The 24,534-nt window shown below is 38.5% G+C and overlaps 1 protein-coding gene across 1 annotated transcript; it reads right to left on the bottom strand.

The window, feature by feature from the left end:
• On the bottom strand, window positions 1–19,104 carry LOC133539480 (uncharacterized). The gene is made up of 4 exons (XM_061881473.1): window positions 18,701–19,104; window positions 10,449–10,886; window positions 1,473–1,847; window positions 1–1,396 (listed from the first exon to the last, which is right to left on the bottom strand). Exons 1-4 carry the CDS (start codon window positions 18,930–18,932, stop codon window positions 1,116–1,118), a joined length of 1,326 nt encoding a protein of 441 aa, XP_061737457.1. The 5' UTR covers window positions 18,933–19,104; the 3' UTR covers window positions 1–1,115.
• Between the last annotated feature and the right edge of the window lie 5,430 nt (window positions 19,105–24,534).

Below are 24,534 nucleotides of genomic sequence, written 5' to 3'. Positions count from 1 at the left end.
TTTGCATTTTCTAAAAAGTAGTCATTTATTTCAAAGTAAACTTACAAATGTGTAGCAGATGAAAACCAGAGGCTGTCACTTGACTGTGCAGCGCAGTTCTTGTGAGGTTCAACCAACATACTCTATTATTGCACAGCCACATGGCATTTGTTACACATGCACTTCTTTTTGCTGTATAGTATTCTTTAGTTGTAACAATTCAATTAAAAAAAAAAAAAAGATTAAAATCATAAAACTTTATAGGATGTTTCATTTTGGTAGTTGTAAGCTTTTTTTTTTAATGGAATAGGAGACAAATGGCTCTCTTTTGATAGAAGTTCCCAACCCCTGGTTGAATTAATACAAACTGCCCCACACTGAATAATATTCTCTTCCACACACACTTACGTAGACAGGCCAGATCTAGTCTACATATAACTGATGAAGCCTGCTAAGATGAGAGGAAAAAACCTCTGCAAAGTCAAGTTGTGATAGATTCAATACACTCTGTGAATAGTACGGTGACAATCCCATACTAGCTAAATAACATGATCAATACAGTTATTGTGCCTGTAAACAACACAGGCCTGATTTGATCTTCATGGACCACAATGCTCATTAGGGGCAGCTGCTAGAGATAAGGGGAACCGAAAATCGAGCAACCTGCACTTCTTCCAGGCCTGAATACCATTGGAATTAGGTATTTGCCTTGCAGGGGCTCGTAATTGTACTCCAGAAGTGTTCAATGAAAAGCTGTAATTGATGCTCTATGGCATTTGTTTCATTAAATAGTTTGAAATGAGGAGATCCGCATTGCATGCTTTTACTTAAATGCCCTCTGTAGCGTAGTTGCTGTGACATTTTAGTGCACCTGTAGAGGAATGTGCACAAGAGATGCTCTTGTTTACCCTTTACAGTTTGTACTTTGAATTAATCATACGTTACTCCAGGAAGCAAAATCAAAGATGCAAAAACTGGCCTACAAGGCAGATTTTGGTCACAGAAAAAAACAACAGGTATTTGCGTTGGTGTCAAACTAGTGACTAGTCAATTAAAAAAAATAATCTCACTATAAGTGAAAAAGAGGTCGGATGTTCTCTTGAAAGCAAAAATAGTTGCTCCTTTTGCTAGAGTTCTTATTTCCTCTGTAACGCCGCCTTTTCTACCTCAAGCTCTTCTCTCTGTCTGTTTAATTTTTGGGCTTCCTCCTGCTGTGCTCTCCTGAGAAATTCAATTTGCTCTTTCTCTAGAGCAGCCTCTCTGGCGTTGATGGCCCTCAGCTTCTCGACAAGCTCCCTCTGATGCTCCAGAGCCTGCGCCTCCTCCCTCTGTGCACTCCTTAGAGCTTCTATCAATTCCAGCTCCCTCTTAAAAGCACTCCTCTCTCCTGCAGTTGCCTGTGAAACCTGGAGCACATCTGACAAAAGACAAGGTCCACAAATATATGAGTTACTGCGAGTACAGCATATATATTAGTGACCATCACAGCTTACCTGAAACTGTGACATCCTTAATGTCAGAAGATGTGTTTGATGTTGGCTGATTCATCACCTTTCCTGTCCGCAAATTTACATGCGGGTGTCTCTTTGACAAGTGTCTGTGCAGATTGCTGGTGCTGCCCTCCCCAGACCACTTTATCTTCTTATTGCAGATCAAACATTGGCAAGCATCTAAACTTTCCAAACGCTCAAAGTGTCTCCAGATCATACTTCGACGTTGGGATTTCGTCTTTGAAGGGAGTGGATTTTGGACGACTTCATCCGTTTTGTCTCCTTGTGCAGCTTCAAGGATGCCGTTTAATGCAGAATCAATGTCAGGGTCGTTTACAGCAATGATGTTAGAGTCTGTCTCCTCCATTTCCATATCCACTGTAAAAAAATCATTAAAGACAGTCAGGAATGCAGCTGACAGCTAATTCCACTCCAGTAACAATATGATAAAATATAAAAGTACTCAAAGAGCACAGATTTCCACCAAGTTCTATCTCCTAAAGAATCCTTGATTTTAAAAAATGCCGTCTCATTTCAGTGCAAATTAATGCAGTCTCAGCCATTGATATTGTGCAAATAATCTATTGTAAGTAGTTTAGCATTCCGACAGAAGCACACGGTCTGATGCTTTGCTTAAACTTTGTTGCATACCTTAACACCCCAAACAGCCATCATAACGCTGGCGCCCCAGTGCTATTAGCCAGTAAACACAACAACACAGAACTTCCTCATTAAGCATCAATGACAATTACTCCGAGCAAGGTTGCATTCACAAACCCTGGGAATTAAAAGCATCAATATTACAACACAAGCAAGATGGGTTTTTTTTGCACACTCTCTTCTTTGTTTTTCTTTTTTTATACATTCAAAAATATGGAAGCGAGAGTGTGGTATTTGGTGTAGCTTGTGAGGGTTACTACCTATGTAAACCTGTCACGCAGCACATCTTCGTCAAGATAGATGTGGCTAGGGGCTCTGGTCCACCACAACTGCAAAACTCTCACGTACGCTACCAAATAATCGGTAGTGCACACCGACTGGGACACCAGTCAACAATTGATTAATGTGCACCCCAACTTTAACAAGTTGATAAACTTATTCGGGTGATACCTTTTAGTGGTCAATTGTACGGAATATGTACTGTACTGTGCAATCTACTAATAACAGTTCCATCCATCCATTTTCTATCGCTTATTCCCTTTGGGGTCGCGGGGGGCGCTGGTGCCTATCTCAGCTACAATCAGGCGGAAGGCGGGGTACACCCTGGACAAGTCGCCACCTCATTGCAGCTAATAACAGTTTCAATCAATAAATTTAAAAAAAACACGGTAAATCATCTCCGCTGATGGCTAAACTAGGTTAGAGTAGTTACCAGTAGTCTCAAATGAGTATTGTGCAGGGGAATGGAATGGCAGAAAAGACATTTGAAGACATATGAATTTGTTCTTGTTAATGGCTCTGAAGGCAGGACAGTCAGATGTGTGGCACATCCAGGGCACTCTCTTGATGGACAATACTTGTGGACAGCCACCATGGAAAAGATTTGGTCCTCACCATGTACTTACCCCTAGTTATCAATGGATCACGGATGACGTAAGGAATACAACAGAGAAGTTGGGCCCCCTGCAACACCTTCAGGCCTCAACTCCAGCGAAGAAGAGAATGACTGCTCAAGTAGGACAGCTTATGATGAAGCTAACTTAAATCCCAAGGGAAGGTTATCTTTTGATAGTGTTTCCCTCAAACAGGAAAAAAGCTCTTTAGAATAGGTACTTGGAACGTGTGAACTTTGTACAACGCAGCAAAGTTTGAAACCCTAATGCAAAAAGCATGAAATATGAATCTGGCCTTTATGGAATTTCCTGAAACAAGATTGACAGTAAATGGAAACAATTAAAAAGAGTTGCTGTTATGCTGACAAATAATTTTGCAAAAAAAAAAATTTAAAAATATTTTTATTCACTATTATCAGATAGGGTAATTTTAGTAAAACTAAAAGGAAAAACTAACATAATTAAAATTGAAAAAGGTAAATGTGATGAAATTGCAGGTCAGTTTGGACTGGGAAAAATAAATTATAGAAGATGTAGACTAAAATAATTTTGCCAAATAAACAAGACAATAACATCCAAGGATATTATACACATGGAAAAACCCCGTCCTTTTGGACGGGTTTGCTCACTGCAGGTGCTTGTAGGTGAATGTCTACAGTGTTTCCTGATCAACAAGCGATTCAAACATAATGTAAAAATGACAAAAACATATCCTGGTGCAGACATTAATTAAGACAATAACCATGTCGTGATCAAACTGCAAGTCAAACTTAAACATATTAAAGAAGAGAACACCAAAACCTAAACCTAGTATTACAAGAGGACAACAAACAAAGGTTTAATACTGAAGTCACAAATATCTAACACACACACTACATACAGAAGATACAGATAGAGCTTAGATTAGGGACGGCGTGGCGCAGTGGAAGAGGGGTCGTGCGCAACCCGAGGGTCCCTGGTTCAATCCCCAGCCTAGTACCAACCTCGTCACGTCTGTTGTGTCCTGAGCAAGACACTTCAGCCTTGCTCCTGATGGGTGCTGGTTAGCGCCTTGCATGGCAGCTCCCTCTATCAGTATGTGAATGTGTGTGTGGATGGGTAAATGTGGAAGTAGTGTCAAAGCGCTTTGAGTACCTTGAAGGTAGAAAAGCGCTATACAGGTACAAGTACAAGTACAAGTACAACCCATAGATGGATAGATACTTTATTGATCCCGAGGGAAATTCAAATATCGATCCCGAGGGAAATTCTACAAATCTCGGAAGGTCAGAATACATAGTCCAAGGACCAAATATTCAAGAGGGGTTGAAAAAGAATGGCACATACGGAAAACATGTATCCAAACATCATTGGAGAAATGGTGCCATTACAGAAAACAATTGAAAAGAAAGAATGGATGACTCACAAAAGAATAGCCAAAATGGAAAAAAAGAACATTTACAAAACCAAATATCTACTCAAAAAAAAGTACCACATCATTAATATGGAGCTCAAAAGAGATTGTCGAAATACTAATGAGCAATGGATAAAATGTCAATGTTTTGAATTTAAAATAAATAAAAATAAATGTATGATAAAATCAAAGGATTAACACAGAAAAAAGGTGGTAACTCTATCAAAGAAAAACAAAAGATTTGCCTAAGAGCAAATAGCGACCATATTGGCTGAATATGTAACTGAGCTATATGATTACAAAAACATAACAGAAATGCCCCTGGTAATAGTCAACTGATAGACATAATATGAAAAAGGAAGTAGTACATGTTATAAAAATAATTAAAAAAGGAAAAGTTCAACAGCCCAGAGGATATACCAACAGAATCCTTGAAAGCTCTAAATGGACATAATACAGCATTATTAACGAGACTGTGCACCATAATTTACAACAGTGGCTGTATACCAGCTGAATTGGGACAATCTTTTTTTTTTTCATAGCACACAAAAAAAAAACTAATGCACAAGACTCTGCAGAGATCCGAACAATCAGCCTAATGCAAGGGTGTCAAACGAACAGGTTTGTCCCATCCATCCATTTTCTACTGCTTGTCCCTTTCGGGGTCACGGAGGTGCTGGAGCCTATCCCGACCCGCAATATGAGTTTGCTAGGTAGAAAAATTAGCTGCAATTTTTGAATGAAAGAAACTGCTGTTATAATATGATTCTTGGGCGCGGCCACCCTGCTGCTCATTGCCCCCCCCCTCCCAAGTGATGAGGGTGATGGGTCAAATGCAGAGGATAATCTCACCACACCTAGTGTGTGTGACAATCATTGGTACTTTAACTTTAAATGTGTCCACTGGATGTTGAGAATCATTTCCAGTGTAACCCATGTCACACATCACACTGTTTAAAGATGACGTGACAGCTGACTTTGAGCGACCTCTGGATTGGCTGCCGCTACTCCACTGCTCCTTGTTGTGACTGGCGGCAGATTGATGCAGTAGAGACTAGGGTTGTCCAGATCCGATATTTGGATCGGATCGGCCGCCAATATTTGCCAAAAAATGCGTATCGGCAAGGCATGGGAAAATGCCGGTTCAGATCCAGTTTTTAAAAAAACTCCGGTCCGTGTTTTCAACACACCGATTTAAATAATACATTCCACTCTGCTCCCTCAACTCCGTTCCGCATTTTCCAGAACACCTTCAAAACATCCACAAGTCTGCGTTCTAACCGTTCAGACGGCCGTGTGAATTAAAAGTTACGGTAAAAATGTCAGCTGTGTGGGACTATTTTATCCTACAAAATGAAAAAGATGAAGAGGTGGAGTGCAAAACATGCCACAATAAAGTCAAGCGTGGTGGTAAATTTGTAAGACATTTTAATGACTCTTGCGAGTGAGAGGCTTTTTAGCAATCAGCATAAATAAACACAGGAGCAGGCTGACACCTGGGCATCTTGAAGTGCTCGTCTTTGTTAGTCTCCCCATTATGCTTGGACTTCAATTGTTTGCCCCCCCCTGACTGGGGCAAACAATTGAAGGGAGTGTGTAGATATATATATATATATATATATATATATATATATATATATATATATATATATATATATATATATATATATATATATATATATATATATATATATATATATATATATATATATATATATATATATATATATATATATATATATATATATATATATATATATATATATATATATATATATCCATCCATCCATCCATTTTCTACCGCTTGTTCCCTTTCGGGGTTGCGGGGGGCGCTGGCGCCTATCTCAGCTACAATCGGGCGGAAGGCGGGGTACACCCTGGACAAGTCGCCACCTCATCGCAGGGCCAACACAGATAGACAGACAACATTCACACTCACATTCACACACTAGGGCCAATTTAGTGTTGCCAATCAACCTATCCCCAGGTGCATGTCTTTGGAAGTGGGAGGAAGCCGGAGTACTCGGAGGGAACCCACGCATTCACGGGGAGAACATGCAAACTCCACACAGAAAGATCCTCAGCCTGGAATTGAACCCAGGACTGCAGGACCTTCGTATTGTGAGGCAGACGCACTAACCCCTCTGCCACCGTGAAGCCCTATATATTTTTTTTTTTTTAAGTTTACACTTGTTCAAGAGCAAGTGTAAGCGTTCAAGAGCATCTTGAAGTGCTCGTCATTGTTAGTCTCCCCATTATGCTTGGACTTCAATTGTTTGCCCCCCCTGACTGGGGCAAACAATTGAAGGGAGTGTGTAGATATATATATATATATATATTTTTTTTTTTTTTTAAGTTTACACTTGTTCAAGAGCAAGTATTGATGCTGAGTTATAGACATTTTATCCCACTCAGGTTATTTGTGTGTTTTGCTTTTTTTAATAATGTTTACAGCATTATTTGCACTTAATACTGTTCACTTTTCTACTGTTTAATGATGCCATTTCTGTTTGTCATGTATAATTTTTGATATTTTGTGTTTATCCTTGAATACCAATAATTGTGTATTATTCAAACTCACCTAATTCAGCTGGCTAGTTGTTATCAAGAGTACTAAAATCCTTTTCAGCATAAATCTGACAACCAACTAGGCTAAATAACTTTAAACTTTAATACATGCTCGGATAGGCCAGTATCGGTATCGGATCGGAAGTGCAAAAACCTGGATTGGGACATCCCTAGTAGAGACGCACAATTCCTTTTTTTATTGTAAATTAACATATTCACATGGTTATGTATTTAGTTATTTTATCCTTTTTTTTGGCTATTATGGTGTCATTTTGACAATTGTTTTGATTATTTTTTAATTCAAATGGGGCAGCACAGTGGTACAGGGGTTAGTGCATGTGCCTCACAATATGAAGGTCCTGAGTAGTCCTGAGCTTGGGATCTTTCTGTGTGGAGTTTGCATGTTGTCTGTCTATCTGTGTTGGTCCTGCGATGAGGTGGCGACTTGTCCAGGGTGTACCCCGCCTTGAGATAGGCTCCAGCACCCCCCGCGACCCCGAAAGAGAGAAGCGGGAGAAAGTGGATGGATGGATAGTTGAAATATTTGAATGATGAAAATGAATGGATGTCACCAATGCAGTGGTTTGAGGAAACCAAACACGTCTTTAATAATGAACTGCCAACAAGAAAATGCTAAACAGGAAGTTAATGGCTTTGTAAATACACCAAGACAAAATCTAAGTTATTTCAGTTATTTGTGGTGTTTTGCCACGGCACCATTTTTCCCCCTCAAAATTTTCAACAAACTTTAAGTGTTGTGCCAAGACGTTTATTCGTAATATATGTAAATTTTCAGATTGTGCTTGTGATATTTTTGGCGGAAGTAAGACAAAGAAAACCATTTTGAAGTTGTCTATATTTTTTTAATTATTGTGCCATGTTTTTACCAGACCGGCCCGTGTGGAAATAGATTTTCCTCCATACGGCCCCGATCTAAAATGAGTTTGAAGCACGACAGAAACATTTCATAATTAAAAAAAGAGTAAGACAAGGTTGGGTATTTCTACACAGAAGGATGAATTTATAAAGACAAAACATTTTCAGAGAAGTCGAGGACATGACATGTTTACCTATATAAGGTCTGAACGAAAACAATATACGATATTTTGATGAAGTTGTTTGTTAGCAGAGAACACCAATAACCTAGCATAACAATAGCATAATTACTAACTGCATTCAATGATAAGGGCAAACCATATGGTATGGACATGAATGTAAAAAAAATCAATGCAATGGTAGTGAGCAAAAATCAACTAGTTCCTCAAATAATACTTAAGATAGATGGCAGACCTATAGAACAAGTATCAAATATGGTAAAGCTTGGTCAGATGCAGTTTGAAAATTGAATAACTGATAATGAAATAAAAATAATTGAATTAATTAAATTACATTTAAATTGCTAGGAAATCATATGAAAATACTGTATATAAAAACTAATAACATTAGACAAATGTAATATTGAAAATAATGCTAAAATGCTATGTGTGGTCTCCACTTCTGTAAGGTTTCAAGAAATGGATCTTCATTAAAACTACCCCCAAAAATTTGAAGCATTTGAGCTCTGGTTATACAGAAGAATCTTAAAAGTTTCACAACTTGAATGTCACAACATTTAATAAAAATAAAAAAGTATGCGTGGGCAATATGGCCTAAAAATAGAATCTCCAATTTTATCACACAAAATTCAAGCTACAATTTTCCCCCCTACTTCTTAAAATAAACTAATGAACACACGACAGAGATAATTTCGCTTTTGATGAAAAAAAACTAGTGTACTGCATCTTACTCTTCTAATCTTTATAAAATTGGTTCTTTTCAGAACAACATAAATTGGACTTTGTATAAAATAATTTTCAAAAAAATAAACATCCTTCTGGGTACTCTGGCTTTCTCCCACCTCCAAAGACAAGCGCCTGGGGAAAAAAAGGATTGGCAACACTAAATTGGCCATAATGTGTGAATGTGAGTGTGAATGGATGTCTATCTATGGCCTTGCGATGATGTGGTGACTTTTCCAGGGTGTATCCTGCCTTCCGCCCCAGTGTAGCTGGGATAGACTCCAGCCCCCTCCCCTTGACTCCGAAAGAGACAAGCGATAGAAAATAGATGGATGGGATCCACATATGATATTTAACTATTATACCTATTTATTTTCAAAATGTAATGCGTGTGCTTGCAAAACATATTTTTCTGTCAACAAAATCTGCCTTTGCTACCTCATCATTAATACATAAATATAACGCCATAATGCATTATTAAATATGTTTATAATATGAACTATGTTTCTACCTAAACACTGCTTTTCATGATCTGTACATAACGTTTTGTACTTTATAATGTCCTAATAACTTTTTCCATGTATTTTCTACCACTTATCCCTTTCCTGGTGGCGGGGGGTGCTGGAGCCTATCTCAGTTACAATCGGGCCGAAGGCGGAGTACACCCTGGACAAGTCGCACCTCATCACAGGGCCAACACATATAAACAGACAACATTCACACTCACATTCACACATTGGGGACCATTTTAGTGTTGCAAATCACCCTATCCCCAGGTGCATGTTTTTGGAGGTGGGAGGAAGCCGGAGTACCCGGATGGAACCCACGCATTTTTCATTTTGTAATCAAGTGTAATATCGCTAGGTAATTAGCCTGCTAAAAGTCCGTCAATGTCAACACTTGAAGTTAAAGTTAAAATACCAATGATTGTCACACACTAGTTGTGGTGAGATTATCCTCTGCATTTAATCCATCACCCTCAACCCTTGTGACTCTAGAATCATTTTATCAATTACAGTTGAGGTTATTTAAGAATCCAAATTATTTCAGGGATACTAAACTTCAGGGAGCTATTCATTTATTCACCTTTATAAGAGATGCTACTGGGCCAAAGAAATCCTTGCACTTATTGTTGAGCTTTTATTTACTTGTATTTGAAATAAACATGCTTCATGCATTTAAACAAACTCAAGTGTTGGAGTTTGTAATAGTATTATTCTAAATTTTGAAGCCAATATGTCACTTTTACTAAAAATAAATATTGGCTACAAATATCGTTTATCGGCCTCCTTCACCACTTATAATTGATATCGGTAAAAAAAATATTGCTCGATCTCTAATGGAGATGTGCACTGATGTCACAAGTCGGAGCAAATCAGAAACAGCTCATATGGAACAAAGCAAAAAAAAAATTCGCTGACACATTCCGTTCACATTAGACATACAAAGAAGTCACATATTTTTTTGTAATGTTAACGCCTACATAAAAATATTAGATTTAAACTAAAATTGGAATTGGGCATCATACACTGCAGATGAACACAGACTCAGATGACTCATTTGAATTGGTTCAATGACTCAAATTGGTAGACATACCGGAAAAACTCAGATCATTATATTTACTGAATTCAATCCATTATTATATTGGTTACTGACAGAATGGAGTATAGAGAGTATAAAAGCTTACCTGAAACTGCTACGTCATTGATGAGCTTTGATGGGAATGTCTTCCTGCGATGCTTTAGATTTATGTCTGAAGATGTATTGGATGTTGGCTGATTCATCACCTCGCCTGTTCGTAAATTCACATGCGGGTGTCTCTTTGACATGTGTCTATGCAAGTTGCTGGTGCTGCTTTCAGACGAGCACTTTATCTTCTTATTGCAAATCAAACATTGACAAGCATCTAAACTTTCCAAGTGCTCAAAGTGTCTCCAGATCATACTCCGACGTTGTGATTTTGTCTTCAAAGGGAGCAGACTTTTGACCATGACTTCTTCTACTGTTTTTTCTTCCATGGGCTCTCCCTGTGCAGCTACAAGGATGCCAGTTAGTGCATAATCAATGTCAGTGTCGTTTACAGCTACGATGATGTTCGTGTCTGCCTCTTCCAGTTCCACCTCCACTGTAGAAGAAGAAGTAAAGAGATAGTTAGGGATGCAGCTGACCTCTAACCCCATTCCAGGGACAGCATGATAAAATATAAGAACATAGTAACAGCAACCAGAACCAGAACCTGTAGGCCATGGCCACTTGTCACAAATAAGGATTTGGCGCTTCCGTGTAGCCCTGACACAAACAAAACGATAATGGAACAGTGGCAGTGTGGCCTTAATGTAGGTATGGCATGATAAAATCAAACAGTACTATATTGCATGTTGCAGACTAAGCACATGGCAGAAGAAAATAGATATTTATGGCCAGCATGAGCAGATAATGTGAAAGACAAAAACTTAAATAAAGCCTCATTCTACTCTGTTAAATGCTCATTGCACGAGACAGCGTCTCACCACATCAGCTCAGCGTTGACTGAATACAACGATGCGGACTAGTAGGTGAAACTATATGACTGAACTATTGGGCTAGACGGAGAGATTGCATTTACCTAATGCATAATTAATAAGAAAATGTTTTTTTTATATATTTTTAAATGCTTCAATTGAACTCCTCAGACACACCATAAACTAAAACCTCTACAGGTACCTTAGAATTTGAGTTTTGCCGCAAAATACATATTTATCTGCAATTCGTGGATTAAAAACTTGTTTCTAAAACAATCATTGAACTTATTTTACGCTGCCACACATTGATATTTTGCATTACTTCAAATTCAAATTTGAAGTACTTTAATAAGTTGTCCACAATTTGGGTCATCGCTTGCCATGAAGGTGTGATGGCGCATTCCACTACCAAACTACTGGTGAAAAGCAATTGTTACACCACGCTGCCCGATTCACCGACATCGAATCGACATTGAGGTTTTAATTAGTGCAATAACCTAACCGCAAGAGGCGAAGGTTTAGTTTTTTCCTCTCCGCCGTCAACGGCATTTGAGTGAAAGACATGTTTGTCCATCAGAATTGTTGAGTCTTGTGTCTTTTTCCTGCTGACCAATCAAATGTTTATAGGAAACAGCAGGTGTGCTCTGGTGCAGTGGTTCTCAAATGGGTGTACGTGTACCCCTGGAGGTACTTGAAGGTATGCCAAGGGGTGGGTGAGATTTTTTTAAAATAGCAACAAATCCTTTATAAATATATTTATTGAATAATACCTTCAACAAAATTAGAATGTAAGTTCATAATAATATAATGTATATGTTCCTTGACTGCACTTAAATGTAGAACATATTTATACTATTCATATATTTTATCTATATATATATCATATATATATATCTATATATATATATCTATAGATATATCTATATATATAGATATATATATCTATATATATATCTATAGATATATCTATATATATAGATATATCTATATATATAGATATATATATATGTATATTATTTACTATTATTATTGTCTATTGTGAGCGAACTGGGGTGCTGAATCTCCCCCAGGGATCAATAAAGTACTAGAATAGAATCTATTCTATTCTATAAATTATGAAAAGAAATGCAACAATGCAATATTCAGTGTTGACAGCTAGATTTTTTGTGGACATGTTCCATAAATATTGATGTTAAAGATTATTTTTTTTGTGAAGAAATGTTTAGAATTAAGTTCATGAATCCAGATGGATCTCTATTACAATCCCCAGAGAGGGCACTTTTAGTTGATCATTACTTCTATGTGTAGAAATCTTTATTTATAATTGAATCACTTGTTTATTTTTCAACACGTTTTTTTGTTATTTTTATATCTTTTTTTCCCAAAATAGTTAAAGAAAGACCACTAAAAATGAGCAATATTTTGCACTGTTATACAATTTAATAAATAAGAAACTGATGACATACTTCTTTATCTCTTTTTTTTCAACCAAAAATACTTTGCTCTGATTAGGGGGTACTTGAATTAAAAAAATTTTCACAGGGGGTACATGAATGAAAAAAGGTTGAGAACCACTGCTCTAGTGGAGGTAGTCAGTACGCTAATAACAAACACCACTTGCACCTTGAATAAAGTTATGATGATGACACTGTAAAATGGATGAAGGAACTTCAAAAGCTTCAGTAACACAAGCCATGATGACAGAGAGCAGTGGGTGGCAAAAGCGACACGGGACAGACGAGCCCCAAACGCAAAGTTTGGCGTCGTGTCATTGCCAGCCAGATCCATGGGAAACACGACTACCGTAAATTTCAAAGCTGCTACTTTTTTCCTGCGCTTTGAACCCTGTGGAGTATAAAACGGTGCTGCTTATTTATGGATTTTTCTTCACTGACTTCCATTATGCAAATAGTTTTTAATACAACACTTGCAAAGACACTGAAAAGTACCAAAGATTGTCACACACACACTAGGTGTGGTGAAATTTGTCCTCTGCATTTGACCCATCCCCTTGATCACCCCATGTGAAGTGAGGGGAGAAGTGGGCAGGAGCGGTGCCGCGCCCGGGAATCATTTATGGTGATTTAACCGCCAATTCCAACCCTTAATGTTGAGTGCCAAGCAGGGAGGCAATGGGTCCCATTTTTTATAGTCTTTGGTATAACTCAGCCGGGGTTTGAACTCACAACCTACCGATCTCAGGGCGGACACTCTAACCAAAAGGTGTGTTATTGTTTGCGCTATGGCGACATCTTTTGGACGGGTTTGCTCACTGCAGGTGCTTGTAGGTGAATGTCTACAGTGTTTCCTGATGTTTAATGCTTTAAACCGGAAGTACGAGTGCTGTTCCATCTTTTAAACGTTCATAATGTTTTTACTTACATTGATTTTTTATTAATTACTCCAATCAGGGTTTGTATTTTTCTACAGTATCTTTCCAACAATTGTTACTTACTAAACCGACCCATGTGTGACGTCTGTTGGAGTATTTTCTTGCATATTTGTGTGTGCTATCATAGTGAAATGAAGCTAGGGTCGTTAGCATTCGCAAATATGCCAACACGTTTACGAGTGTCTGTGTTAGTATTGTTAAGTTACAAAATAATTCTGTTTGTATTGTTTTGGTTTAAGAAATTCCTCAGTAAAATTCACCAAGACGTCACTGTGGAGTAATTGAGTCTGTTTAGATCCGGGTTCCCCAAACTTTTTGACCAGGGGGCCGTATTGGGTTAAAAAAATTTGACATGGGGCCGCGCTACACACACACACTATATATATATATATATATATATATATTAGGGGTGGGCAAATTAATGCGTTAATTACGAGTTAACTCATCAATCTATTAACGCCGACAATTATTTTATCGCACATTTGCGTATGTTGTTTACATGCTTTTATTTTGTTAACGCCTTTTCTTAACAAGATGGCGTCGCCAGGACGGGCTTCGGCTTCGAGGGGCTCTTGGTAAAGATGGAACATTTGGCAAAAATACCAGACAATTCTGCAAATTTCATGGCTGGCTTACAGCGTGGACACTCCGGGATCACTTACGACCACCAGACAATTCTGAATGTGGATGGATCGGGCCGTTTTGGACTGAATGACGCGTGCTTGCTAGACTGGCTAGCTAGCATGGGAATACTTTGCCGGCTACATCCAGGGGCCTGTGAAGCAGCGGAGTATATGTGTTGTCCGTCTATTTATGAATAATGCAGACGAGGAGTGTTGGCTGAGTTCTTAACGTTTACTTTCAGAGTGTGCATATCACAACATACAAGATGCCGTCATGGCGACACAACCTATACCGAGCTACCGCGCATGCTCGTCACTCCTGTTGCATGCTGGGTAGGGTAGTTCTTTTATTCCCTGGCTCATAATATCACAATATAGTACCATTAATATGATGCGTTCAGTTTATCAAAGCACCAAGCAATCAATCGGAAAATTCCCATCATATCAATTCCCAGATATGGTCATAATTATCTTAAGTGCACTACGCAGAATAAACACATCATTATTAATATTGCTACTACGGATAATTTGATCAAAAATTCCCTAAAACAGCCCACTACCTATAATATAAGTTTATTAAACATAAGATCCCTGATAAAAAAAATGTTTCTGCTGTTACCTCAGAAATTGCCTGTTCAGATGTTATGATTGTGGCTCAGAGATTTGTATGTAGATTATATTTATTTTCCAATACAAACAGGATAACTTAAATACCCTGGCAGTGGTACTAATAAGCTTAAATGTTTGTATTTACATTTTTTGAGTTGATTTTTCATAAAATATGCTATTTAACTGCTACTGTTTAACAAGGACTGATTTAAATTGTGTTTGCACAACAAATGTTTTGGCGCTTTTGTTCATGTGGGGGAATATTCCAATAAAGGTGCACTACATACTACTTTTGAATTCATTATTGGGCTTTGCGTATACAATGCAGTTAATCGCGATTAATCAGAGAAATAGTGTGATTAACTTCGATTAAAATTTTTAATCGTTGCCCAGCCCTAATATATATATATATAGCGGCGGCGATGACAAAGAAGAACGCAGAGTTGGAATATAATTACAACACTTTATGTACATATTTATATACATATTTATATAATATTTATATAATATGTAACTACAAGCTCCATTAACAGACAGAGTCCCATTGCTTTTATGAGCGGTCGAGCGAGTCAAAATCCGAAAAAAATAAAAATAGATATATTTTTTCGTTTTGTTTTTTTGTGGCGGCAGTAATTTTTTTCGTGGCGGGCCGCCACAAATAACTGAATGTGTGGGAAACCCTGAGATATATAGATGGATAGATATTACTTTTATTGATTCCCTCAGGGAGTTTCCTCAGGAACATTTAAATTCCAGCAGCAGTGTACAGAATTGAGATCGAAAAGTAAATAACGGGGGTTTAAATGGAAAGAAAAAAAAGAAATTATTACAGTAAGAATAGAAATAAAAAAAGCAACATAAGAATAAAAATATAACAGTAAAAATAACAATATAACAAGAAAAAGTAGGCAGCAGTCACCGTGATATGAAAAAAATTTGCCTTTTATATCACAAATTATTAAATAAATCAACTAAGTATCTATTGAGTTACATGTAAATGTTGCTGCTATGTACGTTCATGATATGGTTTCTCTCATTTCAGAAAGAAACAAGCCAGCATTAGAGACTTGGTACAAAGGAAGGTCTGCACACCACGGCAAGCGGATGCACTGACTGATGCTATCCTGAATATGTTGGTAACTGACATCAGGCCACTATCAATTATGGGGGATGACGGTTACAGAAAAATTATTTACGTCCTCAACCCTGGTTACACTATTCCCTCAGGGACCCATTTTACCAAACTAATGGAGAGGAAGTATGAGCAGACATTTCAAGCTGTGTAAACTGACATTAAAGCCACCCAGAGCAAAATTGTTCTGACCACTGATGTTTTGACAAGTGTAACCACCTTGGCAATACATGCCACTACATTGGAGACGAATGGAACGTGAAGTCAATCTGCCATACGACCATGCTACTAAAGGAAAGACATTCAGCATCCAACATTGCAGAATGGTTGGAATAGGTAGAAGGCAGGTTTGAAATTCCCCTAAGCAAACTTATTGCTATTGTGCATGACACTGCTGCACTTGATAAAAAACAACACCATTTTTCTAACACTTGCCTTGTTATTGTTATGTTTGGCAAGTCAAAAGGACATGGTGCCAATATGTGTTTTTTTAAAATAAAGTATTGGAAAGGATTGAAATGTAGTTTGTCTTTTTTTATCTGATTAATCGAAGTAATAATCGACAGTTAATCGAAGTAATAATCGACAGATTGTTTTCCGTACCTTGGAGACATCATGCCTCGTCGGTGTGTTGTCGGAGGGTGTAACAACACGATCAGGGACGGATTCAAGTTGACTTATGTGGGTGTGCATCGATTAGCCCGGCATGCTAATCGATGCTAACATGCTATTTAGGCTAGCTGTATGGACATATTGCAATAATATGCTTCCTTTGTAGCTATATTTGCATCCAGCCTTTCCCTCCACCCACATTAAATGCCTAACAAACACATACCAATCGACGGATTCAAGTTGCACCAGTGTCAAAAGATGCGAAAGTCTCTCGTTTGTTCTGCACATTTTACCGACGATAGCGATGCTAGGACAGAGATGTGTGGATATCCTGCGACACTAAAAGCAGATGCATTTCCAACAATAAAGTCAACGAAATCACAAAGGTGAGTTTTGTTGATGTTGACTTATGTGCTAATCAGACATATTTGTGCACGGCATGACTGCCACCTAATCGATGCTAACATGCTATTTAAGCTAGCTGTATGTACATTTGTAGCTATATTTGCATGGCATGCTAATCGATGCTAACATGCTATTTAGGCGAGCTGTATGTACATATTGCATCAATACTCCTCATTTGTAGCTATATTTGCATCTAGCCTTTCCCTCCACCCACATTTAATGCCAAACAAACACTTACTAATCGACAGATTTAAGTTGCTCCAGTGGTCGGTCACAAGATGCAATCGTTTGTTAGAAGGCGATCGCCGAATAGTTTCAATAGCTATTCGCTCAAAAGCTTCAGTTTCTTCTTCAATTTTGTTTTCGCTATCTGCCTACACACTCCAACCATCCGTTTCAATACATGCGTAATCTGTTGAACCGCTTAAGCCGCTGGAATCAGAGTCTGAATCAGAGCTAATTTCGCTATATCTGCCATGTTTGATTGTATTGGCGTCACGCAGTGACGTCACAGGAAAATGGACAGCTGGATTTACGGGTAGCGAAAATCAGGCACTTTAAAGCCCTTTTTCAGAATATTCCGTGATAGGTAAAAATTTGAAAAAAAACTTCGAAAAATAAAAAATAGCCACTGGGAACTGATTTTTAATGGTTTTAACCCTTCTGAAATTGTGATAATGTTCTCCTTTAATTGAAAAAATTGCAAAAGATTCAGCAACACAGATGTCCGGAATTATGCGATTAAAGCAGACGACTTATAGCTTGGATCGGGCTGGAAAAAAATGTCCGCTACAATTCGAGACGTCACGCACGCGTCATCATACCGATGTTTTCAACAAGATACTTTGCGTGAAATTTAAAATTGCAATTCAGTAAACTAAAAAGGCCGTATTGGCATGTGTTGCAATGTTAAGATATCATCATTGATCAGACTGCGTAGTCGGTAGTAGTGGGTTTCAGTAGGCCTTTAAGGCAACACTTGCCTTGACCTTAAAAAGTTAAAAATTGAGGCCTGCACAAGGGCACAAAAAAAGGATGAAATAATACATAAAATGTAGGCCTACAATGCCAGAGCTCGTTTATAACATAGCAGCAATGTATTCTGGCAGCATAAAATACAGAAAAATTATAAGTGAATACAATTTAAATTATACAACATAAACAAAGAAAAGTACATAGCATAGTAACGGACAAGTATTATCTAGTACTGCACGGAAAGTAATTATACAGCTGGAAATTCTCAATTGTGATTCAATTGAGTTGAGTCAATGCGAATGTCTGTCCCTCAGGGGCAATTGAGATTGAACATTTGAGGTTCTAAACTAACTTATTATTGGTTTGAGTGTGACTTTTTATGGTGGTTCTCCGGTGTAGAAAATAATTGATGGATGGGTGGAATTTTGATTAACTCATGATTTATTTGAGCATATCACATTTGGGTTTCAATTTTAATTTCTTATGAGTTACGTTTTGTATTTGTCATTAAGTTGTGGTGCTTTTGGTGAATGTATTTTAAAATGTAATGTATGTCACTTGTTAACATAAAATGAAGCCCAAGTAAGAATGTTTACTATTTGTTCTTTTATACAGTCCTGGAGTACAGATGTCTTTAGGCCGACAAAATGGCGACCAGCTCCATGTAAGCGGGCGAGATGTATTCACTACCTTGTGCGCCGCCAGTGTCCGCGGGCTGTTGTCCAGTCGAGGTTTCCTGCCCTTCGGTCCGACCAAGCTCCATGACTGCCTTGTTTGTGTGTTTGGTTCGCAGATGCCTCAGCATCTGTGTGGTGCTGCCTTGTTGGTGTTTCCGCAATACATGTTTACACAACAGGCACAACGCCCATTCCGTACCGACTTCTTCAAAATAATCCCAGACGACACTTCTCCTACGAGTCATGCTTCTCACTCAACACAATGAATCATCGTGCTACTAGAAGGCTTTGTGTTGCTTGTGTTATGATGTGTGTGATGACTCTTTTTTTGATCTATTGAGGTTTCGATTGTACTAAATTCGTCAACAAATGGCGGGTTCCGTGTTAAATATGTCGACAAGTGTTGCCAGACACAAAATGATACCAGCTTCTTTAAAAGGAGCGTATTTTAATTACACTTATTGAAATCTGACGTTCCTCTGGATCAAATTATAAACACAGACCGTGTATAATATACATTGAAGTGCAGTATTACTTGTCAATGAACTAATAACACTGATGAGGCAAAGCTGCTGCTGGCACAACAGAAGACAATGCACGACATCAGGCTCAGTGCAGAATGTATTTATGGCATATATGTACACATTTTATTGTTTACTATTAGCCATGTATTAAATAGGTCAGAATATCGTCGGATAATATCATTATACATACACAGTAATAATTTGACGTCTGGCAACGCCGATGTCAACTTCTTCGGTTTACTTAATTTGCCGCAAACTGATATTGAAAGGTTTACACTACCCCCTCGTGGCAAGTTGTGTCAGTCCTCCAGCTGCACTGAACTGAAAGTATTATTTGTTTTACACATTTTCACGACATAACATTTTAGTGACTTGTGTGATTGTTTTTAATGATGCCTCTTAAATAAGTGTATACTTCTTCTCACTCCTTTTCAAATATGTAAGAAAAAAAAAAGAAAAACAGGAGAAAGTCCAATCATTTGTTTTCGTTTTTTATTTTATTTATTTGTTGATTCTTCATTGTTTTCATTTTGTTATAATGGCTGTTAACGCTACAGCAGTGTATTGGATCATGCTTGCTCTTGTTTTTTTTTTTTTTTGCATATTTGAAAAAAAACAAAACATCAATCAATCTTAAATGCTCTAATTTAGTGCTGCTTTACGTTGCACTTTACATCTTTTAGTTTCAAAACATGTTACCAAAGGATTCAATTTACAAAGCCCACACACAACTTCACAGTGTTAAAGGCCTACTGAAACCCACTACTTCCCACCACGCAGTCTTATAGTTTATGTATCAATGATTAAATATTAACATTGCAACACATGCCAATACGGCTTTTTTAGTTTACTAAATTACAATTTTAAATTTCCGGGGAGTTTCGTCTTGAAAACGTTGTGTAATGATGACGTGTAAGCAAGACGTCACACGTTTTTAGGAAGTATGAGTGCTACGCACACACACAGCTACATGTCTGCTTTAACGGCATAATCATACAGTATTTTGGAGATCTGTGTTTCTGAATCTTTTGCAATTTGTTAAATTAATATTGAAAAAGTCACAGTAGAAAGATGGAGTTGGGAAGCTTTAGCCTTTAGCCACACAAACACACAGTGATTCCTTGTTTAAAATTCCCGGAGGTGAAAATTTACTATGGATCCGAGCGTGGTCAAGCCAACATGAATCCAGACCAAATGTCAACCAGCAGGTTTCGGTAAGAAAATTGTGGTAAAAAGTCGCTTCTTACCGGAGAAAAGCTGAGCTTGGGCCGTCCATGAAGCTGCCGTCGACTTCCCTGAGACCCTGCGCGTCAAGACACCCGTGGACGTACACCTCCGACTATCAGGTAATTTAAACTCACTAAAACACTAGCAAAACAATAGAAAGATAAGGGATTTCCCAGAATTATCCTCGTAAATGTGTTTAAAAACATCAGAATCCGTCCCATTTTTATTTTAACTCATTTTTTTTGTCCTTTTCCTAGTTCGTCGCTATCAATATCCTCACACAAAAAATCTTTCATCCTCGCTCAAATTAATGTGGAAATTCTCGTTTTCTCGTTCCAAATAGCACTTTTTGTTGGAGGCTCTCATTAAAAACAATGTGAATATGTGAGGAGCCCCCACACTTGCGACGTCATCGTCTGTGACTTCCGGGAAAGGCAGGGCATTTCTCTTAACACCGACAGTTGCGAACTTTATCATGGATGTTCTCTACTAAATCCTTTCAGCAAAAATATGGCAATATCGCGAAATGATCAAGTATGACACATACAATGGACCTGCTATCCCCGTTTAAATAAGAAAATCTTATTTCAATAGGCCTTTAATGCCTATGTAAAGATGCTGATTGCGGATTTTAGCTCTGCATTTAATCAATTGTACCTAATACGCTGGTTTCATAGCTGAGCAACCAGGGCATTGGCAGCTCACTGTGCACTTGGATACTGGAGTTTCTCAGCAACAACATCAGATGGAAAACAACACTTTATCCACTCTTTTCCTGAACATCTCAGGGCATTGAATCGATTGTTGCTGGAGTCTTCAGAATGTCTTAGAAAACGTTTTGTCTAATCTGAGTAGGCTTCATCAGTTCATGCTTACATCGTCAGGCATCCTTGTTCAGACAGTCTAAACAGCACATCCATCCATCCATTTTCTACCGCTTATTCCCCTTTGGGTTCGCGAGGGGCGCTGGTGCCTATCTCAGCTACAATCAGGCGGAAGGCGGCGTACACCCTGGACAAGTCGCCACATTATCGCAGGGCCAACACAGATAGACAGACAACATTCACACTCACATTCACACACTAGAGCCAATTTAGTGTTGCCAATCAACCTATCCCCAGGTGCATGTGTTTGGAAGTGGGGGGAAGCAGTACCCAGAGGGAATCCACACATTCACGGGGAGGACATGCAAACTCCACACAGAAAGATCCCGAGCCCGGGATAGTACCCTGACTACTCAGGACCTTCGTATTGTGAGGCAGACGCACTAACCCCTCTGCCACCGTGAAGCCCCTAAACAGCACAGTGGCGCTCAATTCAATGACCTGACTAAATGAGAATAGTCACAAGCACCTCAGGGATCTGTCTTAAGTCCCCTTCTTTACAAGACAATTCTCCCATTTCCCCGAGTTGTGGTCAAGTTTGATGTTGACTCCATACTTGCCAACCATCCCGGATTTTCCGGGAGACTCCCGAAATTCAGCGCCTCTCCTGAAAACCCCTCGGAAGAATTTTTCACCCGAAATTCAGCCGAAGCTGGAGGTCACACCCCTCCAGCTCAAACATGCACAGTTCGAAGCTTGAAAAGGACGATTGCAGGCGGTTCTAACGGCGTTTAAAGTCATTTTCAAAAACGACTGCTAATCCTCCTACTTTTCGGCCGGACGACCGCGGAGAATTAAAGTAGGAACACTCTGGAGGCAGAAGTTCATTAAGAGGGGCGGACTCACCGGCTCTCAGCCATGTTTCCGTCACACAGAGGAAGTCAAGTCTGCGGGAAGTGAAGAAATCCTTCAGGATAAACGTTTTGTTTGTCAAAGATCTTGCGTTTACAAGACCGAACCTGGCGGGGGATAGCACGTCCAAGGGCGCAGCTAATCCAGGTGGGGCCCGACACACTGCCCGCAGGTGGTGGGGGAGAGGAGCCACGAGGCGGGAAAGGAAGGCAGGAATCCAGACAGGTGAAAAAGCTGACTGGGACGTCGAAAAACCATCGTCGAAGTTGATTATATCAGTGGGAGAGGGGCAAAGATCCAACAGTGTTTGGCGGTCATACACAAGCAGTGAGCTGACAGAGACGAAAATAGACGCAAACAACACAAAAACGAACAGAGCTGACAGCGAGAGACGGCAGGCCAAAGCAAATACTGGCACCATCTTCTGGAAACTCGGAAGTGACGTTACTCATATAGTGAAAGGTAAGTGTTTGTTTTTTTTTGTAACCAGCAAGCACAGTACAATTAGTAGAAGTTTAAGTACCAATGATTGTCACACACACACTAGGTGTGGCGAAATTATTCTCAGCATTTGACCCATCACCCTTGATCACCCCATGGCAGGTGAGGGGAGCAGTGGGGAGCAGTGGGCAGCAGCGGTGCCGCGCAAGGGAATCATTTATGGTGATTTAACCCCCAATTCCAACCCTTAATGCTGAGTGCCAAGCAGGGAGGTAATGGGTCCCATTTTTATAGTCTTTTATGAACTCACGAGCTATCGATCTCAGGGCGGACACTCTAACCACTAGGCCACTGAGTAGGTGAACAACTGTGTTTTTATTACTGTGTATTTGATAGGTGCCGTCTGAAATTCAACTATTTCTTTTATTTATATATATATATATAATAAAATAAATATATGTAGCTAGAATTCACTGAAAGTCAAGTATTTCATACATACATACGCACATATATATATATATATATATATTTATACATGAAATACTCGAGTTGGTGAATTTGCTGTAAATATACTCCTCCCCTCTTAACCACGCCCAGGGGCGTCACTAGACCTAATACTGTACTGGGGCACACTTGGGGCACAAATAATTCAAAAACATTTTCAGCACTTATTTATCATAAAAAATACATAAATAGTGCTTTAAACTATGAAATCATATCAGATTATGTTGTATGGATCTTTGATTAACCACATGAAATTAACTAATGCATTTGACCTACTTGTGCACTTTTTTACTCCAGACTTCTAAACTGCTACTGGTAAAAGCAAAAAGGAAGAGCAATGAATCTTTTTGAAATATACATATTGCAGTAATCATCTGCAAATTTAACATCTACAAAAGAAAAACAAAAAATAAAGCACCCCTACATCTCTGGGTTCTTTTATATTATTTAATTTCCATTTATGGCAATGTGGCTAATCCTATTTTAGATACACAAAACTATAAAATATACACAAAACAATAAAGCCACAGTAGTAGAATAAATCAACAACTGTTGTGTGTCTGTTTAGGGAATCATTTTCTGAGAAGTAAACTGTGACGTCTCGTTTTCATTTTTGCAAAGTGGTCAATCACTCTGGACAGACATGGAAATATTACAGTAACTGTTATACAGTTGACCAGTGGTTCCCAACTGGTGGGTCGTGACAGAAAAGTTAATTGTGTGTCATTTTCAGCGAGTCGCAGTCAGATGTGTGCATGAAAAAAAAAAGTTTAGGGAGAAAAAAATCAAATTGTTGCAACAAAACCAGATTATTTTAGCCTTTTTTATAGTGACTATTAGTGAGTATTTCAGCAAAAGGCAAACCGACTAACAAGTTGGAGGAGGACTCAGGACAGACATGGAAATATATTTTTTTTAAATCTAATTGGGGCAACAAAACCTGATATTTTTAGCCATTTTTCTGAAAACAAATACAGAAATGTTACTATTTTTTCTGGAAACAAAACCAGATGCTTTAGCTGTAGCCATTTTTCTGGTGACAAAACAAGATTATTTTAGTCAAAGTCGCACCGATTAACAAGACAAGTTTACTGTGCTATTTTTCTGTGAAATAAACTTGAATGATTAAAAAATTGGCTCACGACTTGATATGGAAAAATGTTTTTCTTCCTGAAGATAAACCATTTGAGAAGCACTCAACTCAAACATGCTTACTCCAAATCATCATTGATGCAGAACCAGCAGACAATAACCAACATTATGTTTCATGTTCATTGGAAATTCCCCCGACAGCTCGTACAGCAAATGAATATGTTTGTCTTGATACAAGGAATAATGTTAGCTAACTTAGTGTTGCACCTTTCATACTCTACTCTCATAACATTAACATCAACTTAAGACAATGATGTTGCCTA

The sequence above is a fragment of the Nerophis ophidion genome, linkage group LG02, assembly GCF_033978795.1.
Source record: "Nerophis ophidion isolate RoL-2023_Sa linkage group LG02, RoL_Noph_v1.0, whole genome shotgun sequence".
Classification (NCBI taxonomy): Eukaryota; Metazoa; Chordata; class Actinopteri; order Syngnathiformes; family Syngnathidae; genus Nerophis; species Nerophis ophidion.
This window is presented reverse-complemented; position numbering and strand designations above follow the sequence as displayed.

What these genes read in the sequence shown, in the direction of transcription:
- LOC133539480 (XM_061881473.1), bottom strand. Translation starts at nt 18,932, where the DNA reads ATGACTCGTAGGAGAAGTGTCGTCTGGGATTATTTTGAAGAAGTCGGT. An exon ending in GGACACTGGCGGCGCACAAG is followed by an intron (nt 10,887 to 18,700) that starts GTAGTGAATACA and finishes CTTCTTCTACAG; the next exon opens with TGGAGGTGGAACTGGAAGAG. An exon ending in TAAGGATGTCACAGTTTCAG is followed by an intron (nt 1,397 to 1,472) that starts GTAAGCTGTGAT and finishes GTCTTTTGTCAG; the next exon opens with ATGTGCTCCAGGTTTCACAG.